This window comes from Phaethon aethereus (assembly GCF_964289735.1).
Source record: "Phaethon aethereus genome assembly, chromosome: 11".
Taxonomy (NCBI): domain Eukaryota; kingdom Metazoa; phylum Chordata; class Aves; order Phaethontiformes; family Phaethontidae; genus Phaethon; species Phaethon aethereus.
This window is the reverse complement of record NC_138587.1, coordinates 11,701,694-11,720,285: the sequence shown is the minus strand read 5'-3', so window position 1 is coordinate 11,720,285 and position 18,592 is coordinate 11,701,694. Positions and strand designations below refer to the sequence as shown.

At 45.6% G+C, this 18,592-nt stretch overlaps 1 protein-coding gene across 1 annotated transcript in view; it reads right to left on the bottom strand.

Annotated features, from left to right (window-relative positions):
* GRIP2 (glutamate receptor interacting protein 2) overlaps positions 1–18,592 on the bottom strand; it is a gene marked incomplete at both ends in the record, with an annotated part of 286,640 nt that overhangs the window by 57,116 nt on the left and 210,932 nt on the right. The window contains 3 exons of the mRNA XM_082004592.1: positions 858–1,003; positions 1,798–1,933; positions 5,153–5,233. Of these exons, the coding sequence (XP_081860718.1) occupies positions 858–1,003; positions 1,798–1,933; positions 5,153–5,233 (363 nt within the window). The remainder of the gene's footprint in view (positions 1–857; positions 1,004–1,797; positions 1,934–5,152; positions 5,234–18,592) is intronic.

The window sequence follows — 18,592 nt, the reverse complement described above, 5'->3', positions numbered from 1 at the left end:
ATTTATTTTTTTTCTTTGTAGGGCTTTATACGGTCATTTATATATCCAATACTTTTCACATAAAGGCAGCAGCTATAGCACAGCTATGAAGTATAAGATAGCTTCCTATCTGGGGCAAAATGTTTAGATTTCATTAGTTTTGTTTTTCCTGTCATCTTATTTTTAGTTGTTCTATTTCTTCTGCCCAGTCATCCTCTGACTGATCAGGGTAACTGAACGAGTAATAACTGGGGAGATTGTTTTCACAATGGAAAGTCTGCAATGAGAAACTGTATCGAGGAATTTGTTTTAATCAGAACAAACAGGGCAAGAGCACACAGTCTCCCATGTCAGAACACAAGCCCTGGTTGTTTGAGGTGGGGCTTGCCAGGGTCCCTTAGCTGGAAAGCAGATTGCTTCAGCTTCCCTTCTGAAAACACATCACATTTCAAAGCATCTCAAGGAATAACAGCACTCGCCGCAGTTCAGAAAAGAGCATCTGGCAATACATGCTTAAGACTGAACAACCCCCTCGCCATAGCCACGCTCCAAAAGGGAAAATGAAGAACGAGCTGAAGCAGCATCGGGAGGCAGAGGGGCCTGTGCGACCAAGTCACTCTGAGGCAAGAGAGACCTAATCAGCCGTCTCCCGCCGGTGTGCATGAACAGGCACCCACCGCGCTGGAAAAAGCACTCTGCTCCGGCTGCGCACAGCTCTGCAGCATGCACCGCGGTGCTGCGAGCCGAGGAAGGCAGAACGTCAAAACGCCCCTGGATACTGCCTTGGCCACGATGGCTAATGCACAAGCAAGCCCATCTGTACCCCGAGACGAGACGCAGACAAGAAAAGAGAGCAGCGTTATCAGAGAGGCACCCACCGGCTGGCGGAAGCTCATACTCTACTTCCAGCACTACCCTTTCGCCCACGTTTTTCAGCAGGCTTATGATCTCGTCGTGCCGCAACTTGGTCAGGTTAATGCCATTCACCGACTTGATGTAATCCCCGACGTTCAGCTGGTCACTTCTGCAAATAAAGAAAAAGAAAAAAAAGCAGTGGTAGCACAAAGTCTCTGCTACGCTCAGTCTGGATGTGCCTGGCGAACCCTTGGAAACAGGGGAACTTTCTGAACAAGCCACCAATGTCAGGCTGATCTTAGCTGTCTGACCGCATGTGCTAAAATCGAAGCCATCTATCTTTCCCGGTGGCAAGTGGCAAGTGTTCAGATCTGTGCATACAGCAACAATCACAGTCCACGTGTTCACAACCTCTCTTTTTGTTGCTCAGTTCCCATTCATGTAGAGCAATCAGTCAAAGAGAAGCACACCAAGAGCTGTCTGGGAAAAAAAAAAAATCCAGCAGGGAAAAAGAAAATATCTTTACTTTTCCCTGTTTTCTGCAAAATTGTTCAATTATTCCATCCCTTTCTCTGCTTCTTGGAGCTTTTCTTCTCCAATTCCTTTTCTGAGCCAATAATGTTACTTACATACTCAGTATTCAGAACAGATACAATATTAAACTACTTAGCTTGATCAAGATGTATTGTACCATGCAGCTCTCCTGACAAGGCTGCCTAATTTCATAGAATGCCAAATATCCCTACAGAAAATTTCAGAGCATAATTGCACAGAGCATGGGAAATAACTCAAAATAGAAGACGTTCTACTTACCGAAGCAACAACTTTGCATTTTGGGGCACTTGAAAAAAGGGAGTCAGGTGCCAACTATTTTAATTATAACCATATTCATCCAATGGCTAGAACATGCAATTATTCCTCTCCAGCTTTCCTGTGCTTCTGCACCCCGTTTCTGTTTCTCACCTTGCTGCCAGTCCTCCCGGCCTCAGATTGGAGACTCTTGGCTTTCCGTCTTTGTCTGTGCCACCTGAAATGGTTAACCCAAGGGTGCTTCCTTCCTTCTTAATCAGCTCCACAATGGTGACCCCTCTGAACTCCTCTGAAAGATCAGGAATAAAGGCAAACATCTCAGTTGAAGGCACATTTCTCCCAGTCCCAAGGACACTCCTTTTCTACAGCTGGTGGGAGAGCAGACCTGGGGTGATTCAATTCAATTAGCTTCAGTTTATTTAAAATTAAGTTGTGAAACAGAAGTGCACCCTGGTGAACGCGCAGCAGTGGAGAGAAAGCGTTGCATGCATGTCTTGCAAGCAAGACCAAGCAGGAGAAGACAAAGGAGTGAGGGCTTGTGAGAGGACAAAAACTTTGTGTTTCAAGGTGCTGGAGGCAGTGGAAGGACTCAAAACCAGGGTGATAGGTTCCAGGCAGTTGTCCAGGGAGACTACCTCAGGAACTAGGTTTGATATAGAGTGGGGAGGGTGTTAGGAGGGCTACATGTCAGGCAGTCACAGTTGCCAAGTAGGAGGATGCTGTGGACCTGCAGTAGCTGCCTGGACGGACAGAACAGGGTGGATCTTAAAATACTGTGATTAAAAAAATATCACACGACATCAATACAGTTGGGAGATAAAGAACAGAATGTGGAGAGGGCTGGGATCCTGCCATCAGCAGCGGAAGGAGGGAGAGGCACAAACTTCATTCATTCACAGCAGTTTCCCTACCCATCTGCACCTGGTCGAAGTCAAACTTCCTCCATGTTACCCACCTCATCTACAGCTGGAATTGAAGACGCGAGTCACTTTTACAACATAAGTGGTTCCATGTGCACTGTCAGCCATAATACGTATAGCAGGGTCAGGTTTAGGGGATGCACACCCCACACCTGCTGCACCAGCACCACTTCTCCAGCTGCTGCAGGTACATTTTACCTTCCTTTAGTCCAAGAAGACACTCTTCTTTGCCCAACACCTATAAATAAGCCCAAGCTGATGCCAGTTTTGATCTCATTACAGCTCGTCTCTGGGTTTTATAAAAACAGGGTCCCTAAACTATTCCAACTTCTGGATTTGACATGGTGGAGGGGAGTAAGTTAGTGGGAGAGACAGCAGCAGCCAGAGGAAAGACCAGGAGCTCTGTGGACTTGGCAAAAGGCAGCTCTGTGTTAATCCACATGACAGCACTCACACTCGTTGCTCAAAGAGGGACTAGCCCTGGGACAAATCACATGACTTTCATGCCTTGCCAAAGCCTCCTCTAAGAAGCTTTTGCAGAATTTGTCTACAACATGATCTATCCACCTCCACTGCCTTTGGGTACTGAAAACCCCCACAGTTTTACAGGAGGAAAACAGCCTCCCTCACACAGGGCGCCTTTCTCCAAGGCCGTGCAGGAAAAGGCGGTGATGGGCATTGGCAGCACACAGCTGTGGACTAAAACCCACACTGCAAATGGCCCAGGGGGTTTTTTGCACAGAAAACCCCACCAGGCTTAAATGAGGTGCTCTGTTTGGAGAGGGAACATTTGAAACCTCTCGCAAACTATGATTTCCAGAGCAAGGCAAGGTCTCTTAAATAATGTATTGACATGGAAGGTCCATGCTGGTGCAGGGCTACCCCCTGCATCATCGTTCACTGCGGGAAAACACGTGTCATTTGGCACTGTGGTGCCTCATCACTAGCACTTTGGTCCTTGTGCAATGCCAGCATGACACCAGAAACTGCACCGCATTTTGAGTCCTGCCATGCGCTACCTGTTTTGTAAAGCACTTCCAAGAACAATCTGTGCACTTGATTAATGCGAGTGGGGAACCTCTTTGCAATCTAGTGCCGGTCTGGAAGGCATTTAGGCACTGCTGGGCTCCCATTTAACGTGGCATTGGCAGATCGTTGTTAAACGTCAGGTCCATAACACTTCTGCTCTTTAAACTCAGTTTTGATCCCTCGCCAGCTACAGTAACTTCATTTTCTATTCACTAACCCAGGATCCCAGTGGCTGCCAGAAACTTGGGGGGGTTCCCTGCCATGCTGGAAGGAACACCATCCGGCACTATCCTGCAAATTTCCTCTCAACTACAGACGTGACTGATCAACACAGATGGTGCCACAAAGGGAGGTTATTAGCTCTTCAATAGGGTTTAATTTTGATCCTTGATAAGTGTTTAAAATGAGAAGTCCCAGAGAGCAATTACCCATTGCTATGGGTTCAAAGAGAAATCACTGTTCTGAGAAAAGGCAAGTCGCTGAGATCAATCTAGCAAGGTAGGCAATAAGGGATTTTGACCAATGCCTCTATAAATCTACTGCTGCTATCACAGATGCACACAGATGTAAAAGTGAGCTGGTTAAGCAGGATCTGGTCCTTCAAGACACAATCCTTAAGTGCCAAATGAGAGTAGTCTTGGATTTCTTCTATTGGCATATACGCTTGGATTTTGCTGCTCAAAGCATCCCAGGGCAGGAAGAGCACACCTGAATTTTGCCTTCAATTGAGATGCCTCGAGCTGGGGTCACTGGACATAATGGCTCTTGTGAGCGGGGAGTCAGCCCCTCTCCATCAGGGCTGCGGCGTGGTGGCAATGTGTCGCAGCAGCCCCAGAGGATGAGAGTAACCCTTAGAAAAATTGCTGAATGATGAAGCAATGGCAAAAGGGCCCCATTTCCTCCCCATCCCCTATAACGCATTAAACCAAACCTGTGACTGGGTCATTAACGGTCAGAAGTCAAAATCAAGCCCTGGGCTTTATTAGGAAAGAGATGAGCTGTCCAGAGCAGCCCACCCAACCTGCCGGCGTGCCGCTGGCAGACAAAGCCCAGCACCAACAGCGGCAAACGTACCACCATTGCTCCACTCCCTCTGCAGCCCCTGGGAGCGGGGGGTTCTGCACAGAAAGGTTTATCTCATACAGAAATCTGCTATGACTGACTAAATATCAAAACAAGCTTAGTCACACGTGGAAATACGAAGCTTGCCAGACACTGCCAGCCTCCCTCCCCATCCAGTGAGCTTGGATGTGGCAACGCTTCTTCCTTCTCTCCTTCGCTGCCGTTTTCCTCTTCGTGGGTGCCAGCCCAGCGCAGGAACCAGTTCCTTTCCCGGCTCCCTGTAACCACCATCAACAGCTCCACACCAGACTGCGATTGCGCCAGCAAGATACCACTGACTGAGACTGGTTACTACCATCCATTACCTCCAGCAAAAGCCGTGCTGATAGATGCACCAAAATGGGTGGGGTTGGGGGGTTTACCCATTTTAGGGGTAGCCAAGTAAAGTGTAATGCATGCGCCGATGTTTTGGAGCAGGAGCTGATCCCCTCCTTTACCTGGGATGCTTTGCCTCCTGGAGACCAGGGCTGCGTCCATCCCACCGGAGTCCTTGCTCCCCTTCGAGTAAGGGCCATCGTCTGTGAGCAGAGCAAACGCAGAAGCTGAAATTAGTACCGAAAGCAACAAACAACAGAAGCAGAGCACTACGAAATGTTTGTCCCGGTGACACCAGAATTGGGATCACATCCATATCACAGACTGCAGGCAAGAAAAAAATATTATAAGCCCTGGCTTTGCACGGTGCCATGTGGGCCTTCTTGCTTTTTAAAGAGGGCGGGAAAGAAACAAGAAGGCAATAACATTATCTGATTTATTCCTCTTGGAGCTAATCTGTTAGGAGAGAACAAAATTCTCTTACTCCTGTAATTATGTGGAACAGCTGAGGACAGAGAAAGCTGTAGCATTAGTCTCACAAGTTTTAAGCCTGTCATTATGCTTGTGAAAAAACTTACGGTCTTTAGAAATGGAGTTATACATCAGGACACTAACAGGGCACTAAATCACTATACTTGAACGAAATTGCCTATTCTTATAGATCCCATTATTTCAAAGTCACATTTTCCTGCTGCTGTTCCATCCTCTGTACAATATAGAGAGCACCTTCTCTTAAGTGATTTTTAAAAAAAAAAAGAGGAAAGAGAAAATAGTATTATGCACTGTAAATGCACCATCCAGCATAAGTTGAAATTTAAATGTAAAGTATTTAAATATCTTTGTATTTTCCTATTGGGAGACTCCTATACGGCATAGAGGTTATTTGCAGAGAAGGGAGCATGCTTCTAGAGATTTCATTGCCATCCATCTAAAATGTCTATTTTTATGGCATTTCCTAAAAAGCTGGAGCTTTTTCAATCAATAATTTCCAGTAACCATGTAGTATCAAATAACTCCCATTTTCAGTGACCAAATTCCTGGATTGCCCTTCCCAATTTTTCAATAGCTGCGAAGGTTTAGAAGTTGTACATGGTAGTATAAATACAGGTTACTGGAAACCTTATCCATTTATTCCTGTCCACAGCCCTTAAGTAACGTAAATATAAGTCACAGAGAAGTTTTTGTCTCGCTGTATACAAAGGGAACAACAACTTTTGTTCAGCCCCATTCAAGACAGGGGTCTGTACACAGAGAAATCAAAACCAATGTTCAGTTTGCTGGCAGCCCTCTTTCCCCACAAACAGAAAAATGATGGTGTAAATTCAATCACATGGTTTACATCTAGCCACTAGGAGCTGAAGTTTGCTCAAGGGCTTGAACATTTTTTAAAAGTAAAATGAAATAAGGTCCCACCTAAAGTAATTTCAAAAAAAGAAAAGAAAAAAAAAATTATCTAGTTTTAACTTCTGTTGCACCAGCTGAAGCAACTTCCTAAGTTGACAAGACTCAGCGAAAAGTTTTGGCTGACTCAAATCTGCACTTTCAAACATAAAAACTTTCAGCTGAAAAATAAATACCGGTTAGTTTCTCAGCCCAAATTTTGCAGCCTATAGAGAGACGTGTAGATACCCAGACCTTGGACTCTTCTCCTGAGTCACTCTGAATGCTTTTCCATCACCACTAAGCTGAAGATTTCTAATGAGGCAAGAACTAGCACTTGGCACTAGACCATCACCAAGCTATGCCAAGCCATTGCTGCCAAAACACATTGAACCTTAATATCCAAGCATCCAGGACCTCTGTGAAACAGGGGAATTGAGCTCTGCCTTTCAAAAAATAAGGGGAAGAACAGGTAGGATAAAAACAGCACTGTCCTGACCATGGAGATCTTGCAGCATTACTCAGTGCCGACAGTGAAAGCAGCAGCATTTGGCTAGAGAATTACAGTAAGCACCAAGGCAAAACATTGATTTCAGATAGGTGCCGGTACAGCCTGGCATCAACTCTGAGAGCAGAAGGCTTGAAAATGAAATTTGCATTTTTAATAGCAATGGTTCTTTGGGTGATGGGGAGGCCAGGGTCAAGGTTAATCTGGGCTTAATGACTCTGGAAAGAAATTTAATTTACTTGGGACAGTTTAGCTCCAGCATCCATTTAAAAGAAAAACAAAAAACCCAAAGCCATATACCATCTCTTCTTCAGTAGCTGTTTGATAGTGATACAGATTCAGCGTGTTCAATCTCTGCCATTGTTAGACATGTTCATTTTAATTTCCCTGTCCAGAAGGTTTTTTCCTAATATCCTGCCTTACCCTCTCTCCGTCACCCCCTCCCTTGCAGAACTACAGAGTCAGAAAACAGGGATGGTTTAGGAGTATAAAGCAAGGTGGCATTTCCCGGGGGAGCAGCAGGACAATGCTGATCCAACCCTGCCCATGCCACTCAGCCCAGCAGCTACAACCTCCCTTTATTTCTTTCCCAAATGCAGCAGCATATTGGAGGAGAAATCTCGAAAGAGCAGCTCAGGATACCCAGGATGAGGTTGCTTTTTCAGCACTGGAGATAAGTCTGCAAAAGGCACCTGCAAAATACCCTGGGACACCCAGGGCTGGAGCCTCTCAATGCTACCGGAGCACCAGCGTGCCTTCAGTCACACAGGATGCTGCGGATGGTGAGGACCACCCCGGCATGCAGCCACCTTCCACCAGAGAGCATCGCTGACAGCTCTGACCCCTGGTAACGTACTCAAGGCAGCAACGTTCTGCTGCGGACGGGATCCCCGCGCTCCCGGGAAGCCACGCAAGATGGTTTGACGCCAACTCCATAATTTGCTGGCAAAGTAAAGCAGTCAAACCATCTGCTTCACATAAACACACCGCCCTGGACCAGACAGCCACCAGCACCCTTCTGTGCTTCATTTCCCCATCGCGACCCCAATCAATATTGATATGAACCCCCCGTTCGTTAATGGCTACCCTCCCTACCGCAACAGCTGTTGGCAAACACGCCTTGGCTTCCATTTCAGCAAGCAACCAGGTTGCCCGTGCATTAACAACGGCTTCCACCACCAGCCAAGCGGCCAAGAGCAGCGACCCGAGCTACAGCCGCTGCCGGCAATTAGCAGCGTGCCCCCCCGCGCAGCCCCGCGCTGCTTCGTTGACGACCGGATCAGCCAGCAAATAATTAGCACTGCAGCTCCCCTTCCTCTATTGCTTCTCCCTTCCAAACTCAGTAGATTATGCAAAAATTGTTTGGTTTTTTCGTTCATTATCTGGCTAAAATGTTTGAACAGGAAAAGAAGCTGCCACAGGCTGCCTGCCGAAGTGTGAATTGGCATTTGCTTGCATTAGCATCCCTGCCGTGTGGCTCTTTGTTCATTTTCAGCTGATTTCCTGCTCTGCCACTCAAGCTGGTATTAATTGAGTCACTTTATTCTGAGGGACGGTTTGTTGTGGTTTTGGGTTTTTTTGGGGGGGGGGGTGGTACTTTGTTTTTTAAAAAACGAAATTACTTCTCTTTGTGCTCTTAGTCATTTCTCCTGCCTAGCACAGCATCAGTTCAAGGGTAACTAGCCTGACTGCACAGTCAACCCGAATTGCAGCACCAACCCAAGCACTGAAAATTCATGAATCTCTCTATTCCCTAAAATTGGGAAAGTAACTTTTTTTATTAAAAGCTTGTGCAGGCTCTTCTTGCATGCAACCAGTGCTGGAGCCTGTCGCTTCTATATATATAAGTATATTTTTCAAGCTTTTTCTCTCGCACCAAGTGGGCCAAAAACTTTCCAAAGAAAAAATCGTGTAATTGGTGATTTTCAAGCAGTGGTGTTAATGCTGGCTCTAGATCTCTCAGAAAAACTCGTGAAGTACACAAGACCCTCAATAAAACTGAGAGCGCAACATCTCCCATGTATTGATCCCAAGGAAATCTGCGACAATATAGAAAAGTTCCTGTAAGTTCTTTGACAATAGTTTTTGCCATTTCAATGTCTTACACCAGGGAGAGAAGAGCTTCCGAGTCCCTACCCCTCCACACGTGGCACTGAGGTCTCCTCCCCTGCAGCAAGTGCTTTGCAGTAGTGCACGTTTCATATAGCGACAAAAAAGAAGAGATAATCCCATCTCATTCCCTCAAAAACAAACTGGACAGAGGAAGGAGTAGGAAAAACATCTCCTTGCTCTAGCTGAAGTACCAGGAGCAGGGAGAAGAGGAGGTCAGGGCACACTCCAATATCCCACCCTGCCGCCAGCCCGTTAACGGCAGCTCTCAGCAGGGCCCGCAGTCAATGGCACTTCAGTGGCCCTAGTGCAACGTGTCACCTCCAGCCAGGGCACTGTAATGTTTTACGTTATCCCTGTTTAATTGAGATTGTGCCAGTAGCATCTAGGTTTCCAGGCAAGACAACCCAGGAGCTAAAGACCCCCATTGGAGGCACCATCCCCTTGACAGGCAGCACGGAAATCGGCACAGGTTTTCCCAGGGAGGATGAGGTGAGGGGAGAAGTCAGCAACACAGAGGTATTTTCCAGCACCCAAATAAAAGAAAATTGGCAAATTGAGTCTTCCTCTGTTTCTTCCACGAGGGAAACCCCAGCCGGGATTTGGGGCAGCACAGAGGGGAGCAGCTACTGCCCTGCAAAACTGCTCAGCCACGCAGCAAGAGCCTGGCCCGGAAACGCCGCAACTGCAAAAGAGATGGCCCAGATCGGACCAAGTCTGCCTCCCGAGCGGAGCAGGCAGCTCAGCCTGGCAAGGAAACCACTTGTTCCCAGAATAGCCCTGTTGTGCACAAGAAAAAGCAGGGAATCGGTTGGAAAAAAACCCCAAACAAAAAAACCCCACAAAAAATGGGGGGCGGAGGGGAAAGGTGAGGGACATTTGAACTGTTTCATTGCCTGCTCTTGCTTTACTCAGGTTGGAGTTTTTTTTCCATTCCCTGCCTTAGCATCTCACCACTGAATGTACTGCCTGGGAAACCAGGCTCCCCAGCTGTGTCATCCTCCCGTCCCTCGCCGGATCATACTGGGAGGTACCGGAGGGACACTGGCAGCAGCAAGGAGAGCTGATATTAGTCTCTCAGTGATTAATCAGCATGGGCTTGTATAGCTGGAGCTCTGCTGCTTCCTTCCATTCGGCACCTCAGCTCCAGTGATGGCCACAGGGCCATACAAATGTCCTGTCACCTGCTCTGCCACCACTTCTTCCTGCTTATTCCTCACTTAACGTTTTGGGGATTATCTATTTCTAGATATATCTATCTATCTATCTATTTCCCTTCTACTTTAGGGGAGACAACAAGAAAGGAGAGGGGAGTTACAGTTGTCAATAACTGCAATGCAAACAGAAAGGGAATAAACCCCGTCAGCCAGGGGCATGGGGAGAAGTGGATCTGTACAATGTCCTCCCTGTCTGCCAGGCCCCGGGGTCTGTGCTTTTGATAACCGCCAACACACGCCGTGTCTTTGAGTTGGGTCTTCTTGGTTTTTTGGATTAAGAAGTAGAGCACCAGTAGAGAAGACAAGTTGCTCCATGACCAGAAGAACTTGGTCTCCCAACTTCCCATAGCTCTGTCTGATGTGGATTCTCTTAGGTCTAATAGTAAGGTTGAATTTACCTCCCCACCCTTGCTTTCTGACTGAGGGTACAAACAGGAGTCTCTCCTCTAACCCAGATGCTTGTTTGCCCATGAATCTAGCAGCCACCTGGCTGATTTGCAGGGGTCAGCTGCATACACTTACATCAACCCTAACTCCTAGGAAATCCACAGCTTCCCTAAATTAAGGTTTCCTGAACGGTTTGACCCATTTCTTGAACTCTCGCCAAGGTTGACTTGCTGTCTTTCTGAGACAGCCCTCATCTTTCACAGAGCCAGTGGGGACGTCCTGGTCCAAATTCTCCCTCTGTAGCAACCAGCAGCAAAACCAATCTCAGTAACACCATGACTTTTCTTAGTTAAATTCCCAGTAGGATGTGAGCACAGGCACCAGGATCTCCTGACATCAGTTAAGTTCTCAAGCCATCCTCTGTTAAAATGGGGGGGGGGAAGCTTCCTCAGAAAGAGCACTGATTTAGAAGTTCATTATCCCTGCCTGTGGGGGGAAAAGAGAAGTTTTTTTTTCATTTAGAAGAGTTATTAGTCTATGTTATTAACAGAGATCACCTCTTAATGAAAATTAGCATTGGCTAAATAAGATTCTGTGACAATTAGGTTTGCTGTCTGCAAGTTCTTCAGATTCCTGGATCGCTTTAAGACAGTTCCCACAGAGAAAGTGCATTAATCTTGTGGGAAGACCAAGAGGTAAAAACTCCCATTTGTTTAATGGATAAAAGACAGTTGGAGACAGTTATTTTGCCATAGGGTAATCACACTCCTTGTTTAGAGAAATGAATACCAAAACAGCATTAAGAACCAAAAGCTGTTCATGCTAAGGCAAGCCAGTATTTTCTGCTAGAATAAAAGCAGGAACCCAAATGACTAAAACTAAGTGCGATTTGATCCATTTTGAGGTGAGTTACTTCTGTAAGTCAAGGGAGGCCCTTATCTGTAGTCAGGTACAGAGCAGTCAGGGGTACACGACAGCAGGTCAGGCAGCTAGTGATGATTCAAACTGCAGCTGCCTGGGAGCTAGTGTGCAAGACCTGGGATTTCAAAGATATCTGAGTGCCTGAAGATGCAGACATGTACTTCAGAAACAGGCTGTAATCATCTATCTGTATCTCTAGGCACCTAATCACCTTTAAAAGTCAGCATATTACTAGAGAGAGGGGAGGGGAAGAGAGATATACCCATGCACATCCATTCTGAATCTAAAATTGGCATTTAGCTCCCAACTTAGCCTCCACTACAACCTGGCCAGGGGCTGTACCATCGTTAGCGGAGGACGCCAGCGTAATGCTTTCCACCCCTCCCCAGACTGGCACTCCACGTGGCACCGCAGCCGGTGGCATTTTACGCACCAGTAACGGGTTTGGGTTTGATTGGGATGCCATACCCAGCCGAGCCCCCAGCACATCCCCCTAAGGGCAGTTTGGGTTATTTTACCACCGCCGCAGCAGGTCAGAGACGGCTGCGTCAGCTCTGCACGAGAGCAGCACAGCGGTGGCCTCCCATCTTCAAAGCATTTAGCCTTCAACACAAGGGACAAGCAGACCTAGAGAGGGTAGGACAGGAAAACAAAAAGCCCATTTTGAATAGTTACAAACAGATTGCATGATTTCCTGAAACTACTTAATGACAGAGTCCAAGAGCTCCTCCCACGCCTCCGCTTCAGGCAAGACACTCCGTTTCCATGAAGGATCCCACCTTCCTCAGCAGGTGGCTTGAATTTTCTTCTACTCAACTAAATCCAAAGCTCCTCAGGCCCTCGGAAAATTTGTACATGAGTTCATTAAGCCCAATACAGATGTTCAGTTCTTTTCCCATCTCCAGAAATGCATTGTTCCAGCTCTGTAACAGGAAAGTTCAAGAAAATAAACAAACAGAACCCAAACAAATGAATAAAAAACATCTGCCAGTGATGTTGAAGTTATTTTGAGAGCAGCTCCTCCCTAATTTCATAAATACATGTACCAAAAAATTTGTGGTACAAATGGCAGAGGCTGCCTGGTACAAAGAGCCGCCTCATATTTTTCCCTTCGCTGGCAACAAATCCCCTCACTGCACATATTCACAAGTTACACAGAAGACAAATGAGGGCTTGGGGAAATATTTTCTCTTCAACTTCTCCTATGACAAATTTCCTGAGAGTGCTGCCAGAGAGAACAGCCATGCCATACAAGAACAACGTTTGTGGGAACAAAGTCCTTGCCCCAAAGACAACAACTGAACTCTCTCCCATTTTCCCAGCTTCTTCTGGTGGAAAAAAAACCCCACATCCCAAAAGCACTATCAACCTGCTGCCAGTACCTGTGCCAGCCCCACTGCAACCATGCTGCACTCCCTTCCCCAGGCCGGGAACGTGCTCCACCGACTGCAGCTCCTGGTGCCATCAGAGGTTTTTGTGGCATCTCCTCCATCCATTTGCGTAGTCGTTGCTCCTGGCATCTGAGCCAGGCAGAACTTGTCCAAACTTCGAGGTTATTCCAAGAGAAAGTTGTACTTCTGAATTTCCTCTCCCTGATACACACACCAAGAAATTCATCCCCCCACACCCTCCACTACTCCCCTTCTTTTCTTCTAAAGCCTACATTCATTTATCTACCAACCCTTCTAAGGCATGTATAATTTCATAACCACCTGCTGCTTTATTCACAGGAAACATCTATAAAAGATACAATAGCCTATTGTTCAACAGAAAACTCCGTGCTTTGGGTTTTTTTTATTTTTAATAGGAAACCAAAATTACTTTTAAAGCAACAATTTGTTTCAAGCAACCATTTTCTACTGAAATTATATAGATAGTTATTTGCATAGCAGTAGCCTTTATGAGACCACGATGCAAGGCAGAACATGCCTCCGTTACCAAGCAGGTCAGCTTCCAAGGGATACCAAGGCGTATTTCTTCCCCCCGAGAAGCCCTCAGCAGATACATAACACTGATGGAAGAAGACTCCTACTTCTCGTAGAGAAATTAGAAGAGTTTCAGCATTTACTAGATGATCTACTTGTTTTTGCGTGTGTGTGTGCACAAAGCCCATTTAAGTTGGCTCTGCAGAGAAGCCAGGCTTTGGAAAGATTTAACTCACATCAACTTTCACAGGATATTAAACACCTCCCGAGGATTGATCCAAGTCCCATCTGATAAGAATGAATGCTGGACCCGGCTTGCAGTGCCAAAATCTGGTACTCCTCATGCTTTCTTTAAATACATGGTGTTCCATAAAAAACACATAAAAGGGGATGAAGTGAAAAAGACATTATTTAAGAATCTGCAGTAAACCTGCCATTACAGTCGTGTTTTTTATATACCAGAGACATTGCTACAATGCATTGTCTGTCACCCATTATTGCTTTGGAAGCCAGTGCAGCGTAACTTTATTTATCTAATCAGCGCATCCGAGGCAGTGTGCGATAGAGGACCTGGAAGCAGTTCTTAATTTCCACTCAAGCTGTACTGAGAGATGGAAGAAAAAATACTTGAAAAAGTGACTAGAATTTTATATTAAACCCAGCTCCATTTTTTTTGCTTGGTTTTCTGTGAAAATTAACACCACCTGCTGTCCGTACATCCATCCATCTACCATCCTTTCACCCCTCTGGAACCCAGTGGCCAATATCCATCAACACGGGGAGGAAGACAGAACAGCCTGAAAGAGGATTACAGTCCTGTAACTTCCACTAAAATTGTGTTTTGATTAGATGTGCTGGCTTTGGCTGGGATAGCGTTAATTTTCTTCGTAGTAGCTAGCATGGGGCTATGTTTCGGATTTGTGCTGGCAACAGCGTAGGTAACACGGGATGTTTTCGCTACTACTGAGCAGCACTTACGCAGAGTCAAGCCCTCCTCTGCTTCTCACACCGCCCCACCAGCGAGGAGGCTGGGGGTGCACAAGAAGCTGGGAGGGGACACAGCCAGGACAGCTGACCCAAGGGACATTCCATGCCATATGATGTCATGCTCAGCATATAAAGCTGGGGGAAGAAGAGGGAAGTGGGGAAACACTTATTGCTCTCAGCAAAGCAAAGAGCTGCTGTGCAAACCACCTCTAGACTAGCTTCACTGCTCATTTTCTTCTGCATGGTAGAGAGGAGAACAAGGGATAGTGGATGCCAAACTGTTGAAAATATGTGTTCTTTAGCTCTTCTGCTCACAGAGGAGTTTATATTGTTCTTCTAACGTAGTCTGTGATTTCTGTTCTTTCTTTAGTTTAAAAATATCAGGGACAACTCTTTCCCCATTCTGGTGAGGAATGCTTTTGCGCATTAAGTTAGGCTTATTAAGAGCTTCTTGAGGGATAGCATAGGCTGAGTCTTCAGCACAAATAGCTCTTCCCAAGGAAAACCCAAACATCTTCACTTTACCTCTTCCAAAGCATCCTCTAAAGATGTCCATACCAAAAAGGACCCTTTTCACTCAGTGAGCCCTCTCCAGTTTGCTTTTCTTAAGCACTCCCCAACAAGACTTGAATTTCTAGCATTAAAGAATAAAAAGAGAGAAGGGGATCCGCGATCCCTTTCACCCTCCCAGGCATTTTCAGACAGCTTCATCAGTTTATACTTGTGAACGACCCGGTGGCAGGGGAAACTACACGGTTTCTCACCCCCCTTGCAGGTCACATTTGCACACGCAGACACACATATATTATACGTGGTAATTTTGTGCATGAGGGACAAGAATAGTGCAGAAACAAACTCAGTGAGATTATTATTTCTCAATGGTTCTAGTGCCTGAAATGATGTTATTAAAGTTACATTTTCCAGTCAATCTGGCAATTTCTCTTATTAAGCAGTGTAGACTGTACTGGGGAGAGTCCAACAATAAGGTAGGAAGATGAAATATTGCTGATATACTGATTGTGTTATCTGAAGAAATTACCTTTCAAGGATAAAAATTAAAGAGGAATAAGATACGTTTTCAGACCGATCTTTCGTGAAAGTTATCTGAGTAAGTAATAGTAATATGGTGAGAAATGACCGCTAAAGTCTAACATCTTTCCCAGGGAAGAATGTCTCTCTAGATACAACTGGCTTTATTAATCTATGCAGCAGGCAGCAGTAAATCCTACTGGCAAGGGAATACAATTCCCCCTATTAAATCCACACAAGCTTCTGAACTTTTTCTTGAATATGGAGATGGATAAGAAACGCAGCCTGCTGAATCCAAACGCTGGGGACTTTCCTTCTTTCAAGCAACAAATGCCATGCTTTTTTTTTTTTTTTCCCTCCACTGTGGAGTGAAATCAAATAAAAAAGACAGCTCTATTGTGTCTCTTTAATCAAATGAAATTAAATATTGTCAGTTTATTAGACTTCAGCACTCAAATCAATGGTGCCACCTAAACCTAGCGGCCACTATTACCTGCTTGTTTAAAAACCCTGAAGTTAGTCAAAATGCAGAAACAATGTTTTAATGAAAACTACCACGACCACTTTCACTGCACTGGGTTTGGCACTAAGATGCCTCCCAGCTGGGAAGGTTTGTCAACAGGTACACCCAAGCAGGCAAAAGCTTTTAATTTTGGCATATCAATAGTTAGCCAAAAAAAAAATGTATCAACGTTCGTATTACAAAATATTTTGTGTTAGGGTTTTTTTTCTGTCTTGCCCAACGCTGGGCTTGGACTCACAGAGGTCCAGGGAGGAGATGGGGAGGCAGGACTTGGGTGCCATCAGCAGGAACAAGAACTAAGCACCCTCGTGCACAGCCTGGGTGTGAATACGCAACACGAGTCCGCAGCTTGGGGACAACACAACAGGTAGAAGTCAGGACTTCCATCTTTTGAGACGGAGATCAATTTGCTGCAGTGATAGTAAATTCTTTGACCTATTTTGCCTTTTACAAACTCCCTTTTGGTCCCTATGATCTTTGCTTTAAAAATGGTACCTGTTGTCTTCTATCCTACAACATCTTATAGAAGAGCTGTTAAACCAAGAGGTTCTTAACTTCCCAGCTAGGGAAGAAGCTTCAGAAGCACAAGGTAGTGCTGCACAGAAGAGAAGGTGAGAAGGCAACCTGATCTGGTGCATGAGCATGACAGCAGAGCACATAGCTCTTCAATGGGGAGGTAGAGCACCAGAATGTGGGAAGGAAAGCGGCAGAGATTCACCCTATATGTGGGAATGTGTGTGCGTCCTCCCTTTCCACCTCATGAGAAGAATTAACCTCCTGGACATTGTGTTACTGGATGTCTTGTCATGATGGATAGGCATCTTTCTAAAAATCATTGAGCACCCCTTAGGGGATTTGTGGAATGATTCACAGTAATTAGGCTAAGCTCTTTGACCTGTATTATGCAGGGGGTGAGACTGGATTGCAAATGGCTCATCTGGGCTGAAAACCACCCAGTCTAAAAGTAAAACAAAACAAAATAAAATATAGGTGAACATGCCATTTGGGCAGAAGCTGGCTGAAAAGAAAAATCACAGTTCGGTGAAGAGATCATTTTTGTCCGCAAGTCTTTTCTGTGATTCTGGCCTGCTCAAAGCTTGAGGTCTCACCCTCACATGAAGCAGGAAGATACATCAGTATTTCTCCAACAGAGACAAAAAGCAAGGAGTGCCCAGGTTCTCTGCACTACTGAAAGATGGTCAAACAGAAGAAAACTGGAATACCCGCTCCTTAACATTTGCACAGATGGGAAGAAAAGAGATAGAGCATGAGTTCTGAAATAAAAGTGGGAGTAAAAAAAAAAAAAAAAAAAAAATCTATCATTGGATATCCTTGAGTTTGTAAATTAGTGTGTTCAGACAACAGTTTTTTCTTTTAGCCTTTGCTACCGATGGATAATTTCTCCCAGTTCAGTGGCGAAATAGCCAAGAGCAAATCTCTTGTAGCAGGCAGTAGACAGAGCAGAGGAAAACCCACTGGATTCAGCAGAGAGGGAAGACAAGGTGGCAACAAGACATGTGCCCACATTCAGTCTGATAATCCTTTTTGAAGAGGGACTCACTACAGTTGTTTTCTTTTTTTTTTTTTACTTTACTCCTATAGCACTTCCAAGAGCCCATTACACAAATTAAAATTAAATTAAGTGCTCCCAAGAACATACACAAAATTTTAGCACCTGGGCTAAACTTACAGCATGCAATATGGAAGAGCAACTAAGAGTGGTAAACCAATCTTAAGGAAACCCGCTAGAAAACATAACTCTCTGGATGAGTCGGGGAAAACCCCTTCTTACAGTGAATCACATTCTGCTTCCCTGCTGACCTCCAGAAGCAACATCAGTTTGAGATGGGCAACCCCTGCACCAGCAGAATTTAACAAGGTGGGGGCAAGGAGAGCCCAGCAGGGCGGTCGCCCTGCCACTTGTCCAGGTTAGCACTCTCTCTCTGCCCCCGATTACAAGCTTGCTCTTCTCAAGGAAAAGGCCCAGAAAATGAAATGAGGAATCAAATCTGAGAGATTTCTCTCCCAGTTCAAGAGGTGACTGAGATTGATACAGGCCCATGCATGGTGTGAATCAATGTGCCAACAGCAATAAGAAAATCCATGCAAACCAGAAGAAAACAAAACAAAACAAAAACAAACCACCCAGGCAAATCAGGCAACAGAAGAGATGCACTTCAACGCAGTAACATTTATTAAAAGCGTGAGCCATAGATCAAGGGGTGAAGCAAGAAAACAGATTTATATAAAACCTAAAGGCTGCCATCAGCACTAGCATAAAAAAGTCAAACTACGAGAAGGAGATATCAAAGCTGTCCATGACCTCATTTGCTACTGCACTGATCTTATCACTTCAACTAGGCTATAGCTTCAGAAGGAGCTATGAAAAATCAGAGCTGTCTGGTGAACCAGGACAACCCTGGCTAACTGCAGCCTACAGCACGTGCTCAGCCCCAGCCACGGCGAGGGCAGGGCTGGCACAAGGCTCGGAAGCTTTGCTGACTGTGGGGAGAGAGAATAAACCAACCTGACCCAGCAGAGAGCAGATGTAGCAAGTCCCCAGCCTTCTTTTAAGC